Below are 12,529 nucleotides of genomic sequence, written 5' to 3' on the forward strand. Positions count from 1 at the left end.
AAGGGGAGGGCAGAATTCCCGGATGCCCACCCATACCTCAAATGTCCACGATCCAGCACAAGGATGTCAGGAGTGTAGCACAGACTTTATTTCTCCAGTACATGGTCACCTGTCCCCCAGCTGCCGTTGGGGGCGGGGTTTGGGACTAAGGGACTTGCTGTGAGTATAAGGCACTTGAGGTGGGGGTGAAGGGCCAGCTGGGGGTGTCTCAGCTAAGCTGGTCCTCGTACTGCTTGCGGAAACAGTCGCCAGCTGGGAAGAAATCCCAGCATCTCTCTTGGTACATCTTCCAGACGTAAGACTCCTAGGATTGGGGCATGGGGAAGAATTGGTCACATCTTCAAAAGCTCATGTTGACATGAGCTTTTTACTGCCACCTGCTGCTTGACCTTATATTAAAATTCTCCATGTCCCTGCCCGCTGTCCTCCCATTAACACCTCCTTACCTGGCCCGTGTGTTCTGTCTCATCCTTATTTATCAGATACATCAGGAAAAACCTGGGGATGGAAGGGCAGTGGAGACAGGTGAGGACTACACTAACTTTCTCCTGATTGGCTCGGAATCCACCCACTTGGATGCCACACCTAACTGGCCAATGCCCATTCCCCCCCACCTCGCTGTCGGCCACACCCCCATCCCTTGAATGGTCAATGGACCTATGCTCACATGTAATTGGCCAGGTTGTGCTCCTCTAGAGTGTGGGTCTCAAACCCGTGTGGTGTCGTATCGAAGTAATCGCTGCCGATGCCGCAGATGAAGCACTTGGTCTGTGGGTGGTGGGAGACATCAGAATCCGGGCCCATTCGTCCCCCAGCCTCCCATAATCCCTCTGGGTCACCCCCAGACTTGACCTACCTCCATATCTTCCTTCACTTGCTCTTGTTGGTCTCGGAGCTCGCCAAAAGCGTCAATGATCAGACCTGCGGTGGCGGGCGCAGGTCAACGCCCAACCTCTGACCCAGCTCGGGCTCCTCCCTCTTCTGGATACCTACCTCGGAGCCTTGCCCCCCGTCCTCCTTCTCCCTAATCTCACCCTGCTTCCTGAAGATAATAATACCTAGCATTTATTGAGCACTTATTATGGGTAAAACACCTAGGAATTGACTTAATTTTCATCATAACCCTGCGAGGTTAGTATCATTAATAGCCCCATTTTACATATGGAGAAACTGAGGCCCAGAGAGGCGACTTGCCGAAAGTCTCACAGTAGGAAGAGGCAGAGGCAGAGCCAGGATGTGAATCCGGGCAGACTGGATCCTGGGCCTGCACTCTTAAAGGAGCTAGTCTGCCTCTGGGCACCGAGCCCCCACTCGCACAACCACGACCAGCACTGACCCTGGATGATGGCCAGCAGGATGACGATGACAAAGAAGAAGAAGGTGATGTCGAAGACCACCCGGTACAGCTCGTATTCGTCGCCTGCCGGGTCCTCAATCTCATCCCCGATGCCCCCACCAGCTCGGACACCCACGTACATGTGAAACAGGTAGCACTGTGGGGGGAAGGGAGAGAAGCCTACCGGTCATGCGCTCCCTCATTCGACATCCACCAAGTACCTCCAAGGCCCTGGGCTGAGGGGGCAGGAGACGTAGCAGTGGCTGAGACAGTTCTGGGCCCTGGCCTCACAGGGCTCACAAACATGTCATCAGATAGTGACAGCCCAGAAGTGATCATGGCTGTGATAGGGAGAGCACAGGCAGAAAGGGCAGAGCCGGGGCGGGGAAGCACAGTGTGATCAGGGGGCAGGTGGGGGAAGCACAGGCAGCTTTGAAGTTTTGAAAGGCTGACTCAGCCAGGGTGATCAGGCGAGACTTCCCTAGAAGAGGGGACATGTGTGAGCTGGGACTTGAAGGAGGTGTTAGGTGGGAGAAAGTGTTCCAGGCAGAGAAAACCACATGTGTTTTGACACCGCTGGGGAGCAAAGAATACATTTTGTTCCTGGGAGGAACCGAAAGAGGTTCGGTGAGGTTAGAAAATAGAGCTCCTGTGAGAAACAGCAGGGAGAGAAATGAGGCCCAGCCAATGGTTAGGGAGGGCTTCCTGTAGGAGGCAGCATTTAAGTTGAAAGGTGACGTGTCAAGTGAAAGAGGGGCGTGTCCGTGGGGCCCGTGGTGGAGGATGGAGAGCATGTCAGATGCAAAGGGCTTGGGTGGGAGGAAGCACATGGTCTTAGGGGAACTGAAAGAAAACAGGCAGCCAGACAGCCAAAAGCAAGAAAGACTATGGTGAGACTCGGGCAAAGCTAGATCTTCCCTGGCTTCGGACGCCATGGTGAGGGATTCAATTTTATCCCATGGCATTGGGGAGCTACGAGAAGGCTCTGAACAGGTAGGAGGGCACGGTCTGCGTGGCACTTGGGAAAGACTTTACGCCTGTTCTTTCTGTGTCCCCAAGAAGTGAGAGCTCCCAGTTGTCTTGGTTAAGAGCCGAGGCCAGTGACTGGTGAGAATAGGGCTATGGGTGTCAAGACTAGGTCTGGTGGGGCCTCAAATGTCAGGCTGAAGAGCCGGACTAGGCCCTGAGAACGTGGTGCAAGATTACAGGACATCTTGTGAGATGAAGCCTTGAGGCAATTCTTCCAACCGTGGCCTGTGCCTCTAGTAAGGTCAGCTCAATCTGGGTTATGACCACTGTTCTCAGAATAGAAGAGAAAGTATAAACAAGCAGGGCATGCTGGTACTTGGGGTGAAATTTATATATATGTATTTTTAAATTTTTTTAAAGTTTATTTATTTTCAGAGAGAAAGACTGAAAGAGAGGCGGGGGGGGGGCACAAAGAGAGAGAGAGAGAGAGAGAGAGAGAGATCCCAAGCAGGCTCCATGATGCCAGCACAGAGCCCAGTGTGGGGCTTGAACTCGCAGACTATGAGATCATGACCTGAGCTGAGATCGAGTCCGACGCTTAACCTACTGAGCCACCCAGGCGCCCCTATGTTTCTTTCTTTCTTTCTTTTTTTTTTTTAAAGTAATCTCTACGCCCAATGTGGGGCTTGAATTTACAACCCTGAGATTAAGAGTCGCATACTTGGGTGAAACTTTTATCGATAACGATGAGAGTAGCTAACACCTATGTAATCCTTAATACACACCAGGCACCATTGTAAGACTTTTAAGGGAGCTGCACTGGGTCCTAAAACCAGCCCTAGGCTGTAGGCACTGTTGTTACACACGCGTTTTACAGGGGAGGAACACCAGAGAGTGAGTAGGTTGACTAGCCGGCCCCAAATCACATGCTTTGTAAGCGACAGGGGCACCGTGTCTGAGCACCTTTCCAATAACAATAGCTTTAAAGGCTCAAATAACATGACGATGGGGGCTGACGCTCATTGAGCACCGATCACGTGCCCGGCACTGTTCAAAGTACCTCACGGAACCCTCACAGTAAGTCTACGAGGTGGGAACTACCATCAACCCCCCTCACAGATGGGAACACTAAGGGCCAGATGGTCAGTGACCAGGCCAAGAGTGCTGGGGGAGGGGCTCACCGTCATCATGTCGTCACACTTCATGTCGGGCTCGTCCTCATCCTCACTCTTGTTGTAGAACTTGCGGAAGAAGTTGAAGGCCACCACGGTGTACAGGTAGACCACCACCGCCAGGAGGCCCACGGTCATCACCAGCTGGGGGTGCGCAGGGGGCTGGTCAGCTCCACGCTCGGCCGGCCCCCCCGGTCCTCACCCCCAATCGGTCAATGTGGCCCCCCCTCCGGGGTCTCACTACCCACACCCACCCTGGCTCAGCCCGCCCAGCCTTGCCCTTCCTCGCCGGAGCCGCCCGACCCTCACCCCTCCACCCCTACTCAGGCTGCCAGCTCATCCCTGCCTGGCTCACACCCCCCAGGCAGGCCCCCTGCCACACCTGCTTCCCATTATGGGTGACGGAGGACAGGATGGTGCGCAGCGTCTTGACCCCCATGGCAATGTCCAGGAGGTGGGCCGCAAAGAAGAAGTTGTTGTAGTGTCCCAGGAGGGACATCACCATGTACCAGCCCAGGTATAGGAAAGACTGTGGGCACACAGGGTCAGGGGTCAGGGAGCGTGCAGGATTCCTGGGGAGCACTCCTGAGGGGAGTGTTCATGAGGGCCAAGGAGCACTTGGGGGGGTAGGGAGCACTCTGGGAACAGGGGGTCCAGGAACATTTGAGTGGCATGGGAGTGCTCTGGGAGTCACGATGCCATCTCTGCCTAGGGAGCGACTGGAGGATTGGGAGCACTCTGCAGTAATGGAGCACTCTGGGTGAGAAGCCATCCTAAGGGTAGTTGGGGAGCCCTCTGCTGAAGGACACAGACTGAGAAATCAAGAGCACCTGAGGGACAAGGGGCTTCAGGGGGCCAGGGGGTATCATAGGACCAGAGGTGCATGGGGGCTCAGGAGTCGGTCCCTGGTCAGGGATACTGGGGGTGGAGCCCCCGGCCCTCCCAAGGCCCTCCTCCCGCAGCCCACCCCCCACCTATGAGCCCCTCCTCACATTGTCTGTGAAGATGACCCCAAACTTCCAGATCTGGTACTTGACGTCAATGGACATGAGCCTATGCGGGGTGGGAGGAAGAAGGACGGGCGGATGCCTGAGAGGCTCAGTCCCTGGCCACCTTCCCTGATGGCCCCAGGCCTGTACAGGATGGCCCCTGGCTTACCAGGTGAGCAGCCCCGGTGGTGGTTCAGGCTTACGCTCGTTGTGGGCTGTGATCTCCAGCGTGGCCAGATCCATGCCCAGCAGCTCGGCGATCCGCTCCCGCCCATAGATGTCCCCATGCTTGTCCAGGACCTGTACCAGGGATTGTGGGGACATGTGGACATGGCTGGGGTGGGGGAGGGCATAGCCTGTGTGGGGCATTCTGAACTTTGTGTGAGAAACTGGGCTTGCGTTTTTCTAGGGACAAGGTTCAGAGCTTTCTTCAGATCCTCAGGGGGAGGGTCCAAAAGTGATAAAGTTTCAGTTGATTCACTAACCAAATTAATAGGGATAATTTATTATTATTAAGGTGGTAGTGAAGGAACCCTATATAATTGGGTCTCTGCCATCAGTGAATTCTTCTCCCACTCACCCCCCTCATTCATTCTGCTTCAGCCACACAGACCTCTTTGCAGTTCCTCAAATATACCAGACACATTCCTGCCTCAGGGCCTTTGCACTGGCTATTCCTCTTGCCTAGGACACTCTTCCCCCAGATTTCTACTTGACTCACTCCTTTACCTCATTAACTAGTGTGCCCTTTCCTGCCTACTGGACATGAGAGGGCAACCTCTCCTGGCCAGTGCGTGCGCACACACACACACACACACACACCCTCCCCACCCCCCATCACTGCTTTTTTCTTGTACAGCACTTATCACCACCTAAACCTTATATATGTGCTCATCATCTGTGTTGCCAGCTCGAGTGTCAGAATCACTGTTGTGTTTACTGTTGGATTCCTGGCACATGGCAGGTGCTTGATAAATGTCTGTTGAGTGAATGAATGATGGTAACAGGCGACATTTGTCTACTTTCCCTATGTGCCAGATACTGCTCGGGTCGTAGGCCACAGAATCTTTACAACCACCCTGTGGGGTCAGTCCTATTACTACCTCACTTTGAATCTTAGGGAAACTGAGGCACAGAAAGGCTGACACAGGAGTAGAAAAGCAGGCAATCCAGCTCCAGAGTCTGTGTGCTTCAAATAATATGCCTCACCTCTTCTCTCTTAACTAGTATTTAACTGAGTACTCATTCTGAGCCAGGAGCCAGATACTGTGCTCTGCTCATAACACATATTATGTCATCACAGAGGGAGGGGGTGATTGTCACGCTCATTTCCAGACGGGCAAACTGAGGTACTCCTCAGGGAGCCAAAGCCCCTTGCCCAAGGTCGCACACAAAGCAAGTGGGATGGACTGGGACGGGACTGGGACGGCCAGGTGGCAGCCAGAGAGACCCAGCCTGGGAGACCCTTCCACCTCCCCATCCACATCCTCACCTTCCGCTTGACAAACTTGTCCCAGTAGTTGCTGGGGAAAGACCTGCCGAGAGAGACAGAGAGACCCTGAGGTGTCAGGGCCAGAAGGACCCGGAGGCACCAGCCGGGCCAGGGTGGTCGGAAGTTCCAACGCTTTTCTCACAGGGGACCCCGCGCGGTAGGGTTGCGCCTCACGGGGAGTCAGGCTCCGCAGGCCTCGTGCCAGGCGAAGTTTTTCCCCGGGTCAACCGCTACCCCCATTGCCATCTTTGGTGGGGCCCATGGGAGGCAGCGGGCTTGCACCGGGGGCCAGGCAGCTCTGGTGCGTGAAGGGCAGGGCAGAGTCCGAACCAGCAGCCTGGCCCTGCTCCGGCGGCCAAGGGAGTGATGTGCTCTCTCACCCTGTTTAGGCTTATTGGATGAGTCTGACCCTTTTGTTCCCACTTTTTTAAAAAATATATTTTTCACATTTTTATGTATTTTTGAGAGAGAGAAAGAGAGAGCGAGTGAGAGTGAGCAGGGGAGAAGCAGAGAGAGAGAGAGGGGGACAGAGGATCCCAGGCAGGCTCCGTGCTGACAGCACAGAGCCCGACGCGGGGCTCGAACTCACGAACTGTGAGATCGTGACCTGAGCCAAAGCTGGGCGCTCAAACGACTGAACCACCCAGCTGCCCCTCGTTCCCACTTTTCTGATTGACAAGTTGATGCCCTAAAATCCTGCAGAGGTGGGCTTGCTGGGAGTTTTGTTGGGTTTGGAGTGGAGACTTATGAATCCAGGGGTTCACGCCTATTTGATGTGTTTCGATTCTTGGCACTTCCTATCCTTACTGATGCTCAAGTTGTCCCTGAAGTGTCCAGCGGGAGCCCCTTCCCCTGGCTGCACGCTTTCCACGGAGCACAGCTTTGCTTTCTGACACAAGGTGATCCAGGCTGATTGCACTTCCCCGCCCCAGGCCTGAAATCTGCCGCTTCTCCAAGGAGCCTGGTTCCTTTTTTGTGGGAAACGGTATTTAGACGTGGAGGTCCTGGGCGGACCCGACTTTAAACAGATGTCTCTCCCTCTCTCTCTCCGTTAAGCACGTGTGCTTGAATGCGTAGAAGTTCAATGTGCCTTCGATGGTGACGATGAGAGCACAGGATGTCCTTGGTGTGGTTCCTCTCCCTCCTCTCACCGCTTCTCCTGGGCAGGACCCCACGATAAAAGAACTTCCGACACTTATCCAGGGCTCACTGTGCCCCGAAAACCACATGAGTTCGTCTCGTTTCATTGTTACAAGACCCTCGGTGCTATTGTTTGTCCTCGTTTTACAGATTAGGAAACTGAGGCACAGAGAGGCTAAATGACTTGGCCAAGAATTCCTAGCTAGCATGTGGTCAACCCAGGCTGCCCGACCTTGCGTTCTTATTCTAGAGATGATGAGCCCCTGCTGCATGAACACACGAAATTGGACTTGATCGGGGGTGGGGGAGAGGGGGAACGGAGTGGGCTGGGAGGGCGTGGAGGGGGTCCAGAGTCCCACCACACTGCTCTCACACACCCTCGCTCCCTCTCTGGGGTCAATTTAAAAGCAAAATGATTTCCTATTTCCCACTTGTGGCAGCGGGGTAAGAATCACACGTGGGGGCAGGGTTTCAATGCAGGTTCCTGGGCCCCACCCCAGACTCACTGAACCAGAATCTCCAGGGTCTGGGCCCCAGGGATCCCCATGTGTTACCAGTACCCCCACAGGTACTTTAACACACGGGAGATTTGTCTAAATAATGGACAGGAGGACTAAGGCTTGGGGAGACTGAGTCAGGACTGGCAGCGACTGGTCTTTTGAGGCCGAGGCCCGGCCTGGGGAGGAAACCCAGCTCTGTTCCCACCCCCCACCCCCAGAGGGGAACCGGGCCTTACGGCGTGTTGAGCACCAGTCGGTCCCACTGCCCCTTCACGTCATCGTCCTCAGGCTGTTCCGTGATGTAGAGGCCATCAAACTCCAGCTTCCGGGCCAGCTCCTTCTCCCGTTTAAAGATCACCAGGGGCACCTACATTGTGCAGGCAGGCAAAGGGGTGGGCGTCAGGCTCCCTAGGAGACCACAGCCTCAGCGGGAGCCAGGAGATCTTGCTGGAGCAGGTGTGAGACCCCACATCAGGGGAGCTTCTCCAGAGCAATCAGGGAAGTAATTGGGGAAAGGTGGGCAGACGGGTCAGGGCTGTGGTGGGAAAAAATCGGGAAAGCCCAGAAGTGGTGCCTGAATCCACGTGCCCCTGTTAGCACCCACGTTATGTCTGAGGCCCCACAGACCCCGCCGGGCCCCACTAATTCACCAACTGACCAGTATGCAGGAAGTAATATTCCCAGTGAGAAGTTCTGCCTCTTGATCCAGAAATTAACATAGACACAGGACCTGCTCCTCAGCTGTGACCCACATTAGTTCCCTGAATATTAAATATCGTCCTTGCGGAGGCCCCAATCCTCTACCCAGGCCCCCCTTGTCCCAACCACCGAAGGAGATCCCCCCAGCCCCTGCCCTAGACCCTGTCAGCTAGTGGCCCAGCACCTCTCCCTGCTTCACAAGACCTTGCCCCAGAATCATGGCCACGACCCACCTTAAGGCAGTTGTAGCCAATGATGCAGAGAAAGGCCACCAACGTATGGAGTAGGCTCAAGCAACGCAAGGCAGGCTCCATGTAGCCTGTGCTCTCCTCCAGGAAGTAGTACACCATGTTCTCGTCCTCGTCACCCTCCGCCTCCTCGCCGGCCCCCGAGCCCCAGCCAGAGCCGCCGCCAGACCCTGCACCTGACAGGTCCCCGGCTGCCGAGCCCTCCATGTCGTCCTCCCCTGGTGGAGAGTCTGAGACCTGAGGCGGGGGAGAGGTCGGTCAGGGCGGGGACCCTGGTGTCCTGACACCTGCTCTGCCCCACCCAGAGCCCACTGACCAGACGAACAGCCCCCATTGCTGAGGTTAGTTGTTGGGGGGGGGGTGCGGGGGCCCTGTCGGAGACAATCTCGATAGGGCTGTCAATCAAGATGGAGGGTGGGTCCAGAACCCTAGCTAGCAAATCAGAGTCCGTCTCCCATTTTACAGAGGAGGATATTGAAGCACAGCGAGGTTAAGCACCTTGCCTCACGTGATGCCACCAGTGAGCGCTAGAGCCAGGATTCTATCCCACAGGAGCCACTCTGCAAGACTGCTTCTCTGTCCTGTTATCTAGATCCCTGGCAAGACCCCAAAGGGTCCTTTTGTCCTTTAGGAGGCCTGGTTCTTAGCCCTTTCCTTCCATTCCTTGAGCTGCCCATTTCCTCCTTCCCGCAAATTTCTCTTTAACTTACGAGAACGCAAAAAAGCTTAACTGAATCAGTGCATGTTGCTGAGAGGCGAAGGTGTGTGCCCAGGGGCACAAGACTGGCACGTGGCAGAGCTGAGCATGGAACTCCAAACCGGTTCCCTGCTCTAACTGCCATACGCAGTCAGGCGTCTGTCCCAGATGCGCCCAGATACCCACCCACACTCCCATGCGGGTCCCAAGATCCAGATGTCCAGGCAGAACCCACCTCGGAACCCCCAACCCCACACCTTGTCCCTTCACTGCGGGGGCCCTGGGAACCTGGTAGGGGCAGAGTCACCCCCCTCCCCCAGCCCAGGTAAGCGTCTGATTCTCCTGACCCCTCATGACGAGCACCTTATAAAACAGCAAGATGAAGTTGATGGCAAATGCCAAGAAGAGGGCAAGGAATCGCAGGGTGTAGAAGTTCCGGGAGAGGTAGTTCTAAGATGAGGAGAGAAAGAGAAAGAGCTCACGCTCCACCTTATTCCCTGGAGAATTCACCCCATCATCCACCCACAATCCGAAACCTGCTCTCACAACCTCCTAGTCATTGAGTGCTTACTGTATACCAAGACCTGTGCTCAGAGCTTTATACACGTGAAACTTGTGTAATCTTACCACACCCCTAATGGAGTGAGCACAGCAGATATACCCATTTCACAGATGAGAACACCGGGACTCAGGGAGGCAAGATGTCTTGCTCAAGAGCACACAGCCAAGCAGCAGCAGACCTGGGGTTTGAGGCCAGGCACTCAAGCTCCAGAGTCCACACTCCCAACTTCTCTGCTATGCTGCTTCCTGTGTGAGGCCGCCCTGTCTTTACCCCAGGCAGAGGGCAGCTACTTCTCTCTCTCCCTCCCTCTTTTTCTCTCCATCGTTCTTCCTGTTCCTCGTTCTTCCCATGCATCCTCACTGGACCACCTTCCTTCCAACATGTTTCCTTCAGCCCCTCAGGTCAGGTTGGGCCTGGAGAGGAGGCAGGACAGGCAGAGCCCTGAGCCCTGTCCTCCCAAACTCCCTCTCTTCTTCCTGGCCTTCGGATGAGGAGATGAGTTCTGCCCCCCCACCCCAAACAGGAGTGGCTGGGACTGGTGTGGTGGTTCTGACCCGAAGGCCGAGGGCCAAGAAACAGGTCATGGTGGGAGGAACGGAACCATGGCCTTGGCTGGATTTAGCTCTGGATGGCAGATGGGGGTGGGCAGGGTGCCCCAGATGAGCAAAGTGTGGAGGCTGGAATAAAGATCTTGAACAGGGAGAGGCCGAGGAGCCAAGCCACCTGAAATGCTGTCCCGTCACCAGGTCCTGACTCTGCCTGGGGACATCTCTGCCCTCAAGCCAGCCTGGCTGCTTCTGAGAGATGAGCCTGGCACGGGTGAGGGTGGGGAGGGGAGGTGGGGGAGGAGTGTCAGCAAACCCCTGCCGGGTCCTCACCAAGAACTTCACCCTCTGCACTTCCAGTTCTCCCCAGAATTCCAAACCCCCGCCTCCAGCCTCCTCCTTCTTTGGAGGGGGTGGAGAAGGTGCTGTCTTCTTGGGGGGCTCTGGTGGGGGTTCGGGGACTTCTTCCTTCTCCCCATTCTCAGCACTGCAGGGCAGGACACAGAGAGAGTGAGGAGGTGCCTGGGAAATTCATTCATTCATTCAGAGCCATGCACTGGGGACACAGTGATGGGTCACTGCCCTTCCATGGGGCTCAGTCCAATGGGGGTACAGACTGGTCACCAGGCAGCGGTGGCCCAGAATGGTCAGGGCCAGGATGGGGGAGGCTCGGGGTTTTGTGGGGGCCCAGAAACACCTCTTTGACTTGATGGTGGGGGATGTGTGTCAAGGCAAGCTTCCTGGAGGAGACACGCGAGCCAAAATGGAAAAGAGGAGGAAAACAGATGAACATGGGAGAAAGTGTTCCAGGCGGAGGGAACAGCCCACATGAAGACTTGGGGGCAAGACAGGAACACTCGTTTCCCCACTCCCTTTCAGAGGCCCTCCTCTGGCCCTGGCCTGGGCTGGGTGATGCTGAGGACACGGTGCGACCTCAGGAGACTCCTGATCCAGGAGGGAAGCGGTGCTAGAGGGTGGGCCCCTTGGACTCCAAGGCCACTCACTCGGCTTTCTCAGGCTCCGGCTCCGGCTCCGGCTCGGGCTCTGGTTCTGGAGGCAGCTCCTCCTCCTCTCCATCCACCTGGCAGCGGGGCAAGCATCAGGGTGGAGCCCCCCCTCCCCCCCCCCAAGTGCCTCTCAGAGCTGATCTGCCTGTTCCTGCCTGTGTCCCTTCCCGGTCATTTCCCCTAGACAATCTACGTTTTATTCTCCTCCCATCAGAAGAGGGATTGAGTCTCATTTTCCAGAGGGGAAACTGAGGCTTAGAGAAGTGGACCGCCTTGTCAAAGCACTGTGCAGAGTCAGCCTGACTCCAGGCGGAGCTCTGCTTCCCCAGGGCTTCCCATCCCCCTGACACCGCACCCCTTGGCGCTCCTGGCGGGAGGGCCTGAGGATGTGGGCTACTTAAACCCTCACAACCATCTGTCTCTGTCTGAGGGGCTTTCCCAGTGTCCCTGACCCTGTGCCGGGTTGTTCTAGTTCCTGGTCCCCGTTCCCCTCTAATTTTGCTTCTGGGTCTCTCCTGTCTCTAACTCCAGATGTCTTTATCTCTCCCAGAAATACTACTTGTTTCACTGCGAGCCTTTCTCTAAGTCTCCATCTGAGTCTCCGTGTCTCTCTATCCCTTGTCTCTGCGTGCCTGTCTCTCAGGTTCTCTCTCCTCCCTCTGTCTCTGAGTCTCCCTCCCGGGCTCGTCCTCCCTCTCAGCCCCGACGTCTCCAAACCACCCCCGCCCCCGGGACCCCGCCGGCCTTCTCACCCCCAGCTTCCTCTTGATGATGGGGGAGCCCTCGGGCGTGGGAGGCTCCGCCGGCGTCGTGTCGCCCATGTCCCCGAGGCCGCCCGCCCCTTCGGGCCGGAAGGGGCCCCCCTCGGCCACGGCCACGGCCCCGTCGGCGCCTCCCGGGACCGCCTCGTGCGCCGCCGCCTCCTCGTCGCCCGCGCCCTCCGCCTCGTCGCCCGCGCCCTCGCCCGCGCCCTCGCCGTCCGCCTCGCCACCGGGCCCGGCCGGCTGCTCGCCGTGCACCTCGTCGCCCGTGGGGTCGGGCATGCCCGCCAGGAGCTCGGTCACCGTCACCTTCTTGGCGCCCTCCACGAGGCCGCCGCCGAAGAGCGAGCCCCAGAGCAGGCGCAGCGCGCCCGCCGCCGCCCCCGCGCCCGCGCCCGCCGCGCGCGCCACC

The 12,529-nt window shown here is 56.7% G+C and overlaps 1 protein-coding gene across 1 annotated transcript in view; it reads right to left on the bottom strand.

Annotated features, from left to right (window-relative positions):
• Positions 1 to 66: 66 nt before the first annotated feature.
• RYR1 (ryanodine receptor 1) overlaps positions 67 to 12,529 on the bottom strand; it is a 112,497-nt gene continuing 100,034 nt past the window's right edge. The window contains 16 exon segments of the mRNA XM_049622333.1: positions 67 to 304; positions 447 to 498; positions 668 to 768; positions 857 to 921; positions 1,337 to 1,493; positions 3,487 to 3,621; positions 3,860 to 4,006; positions 4,470 to 4,530; positions 4,636 to 4,766; positions 5,959 to 6,001; positions 7,835 to 7,965; positions 8,531 to 8,782; positions 9,606 to 9,692; positions 10,683 to 10,836; positions 11,354 to 11,430; positions 12,109 to 12,529. Coding sequence (XP_049478290.1) covers positions 209 to 304; positions 447 to 498; positions 668 to 768; positions 857 to 921; positions 1,337 to 1,493; positions 3,487 to 3,621; positions 3,860 to 4,006; positions 4,470 to 4,530; positions 4,636 to 4,766; positions 5,959 to 6,001; positions 7,835 to 7,965; positions 8,531 to 8,782; positions 9,606 to 9,692; positions 10,683 to 10,836; positions 11,354 to 11,430; positions 12,109 to 12,529 — 2,110 coding nt within the window. The 3' untranslated portion in view covers positions 67 to 208.

Source organism: Panthera uncia (genome assembly GCF_023721935.1).
Source record: "Panthera uncia isolate 11264 chromosome E2 unlocalized genomic scaffold, Puncia_PCG_1.0 HiC_scaffold_19, whole genome shotgun sequence".
NCBI classification, from domain to species: domain Eukaryota; kingdom Metazoa; phylum Chordata; class Mammalia; order Carnivora; family Felidae; genus Panthera; species Panthera uncia.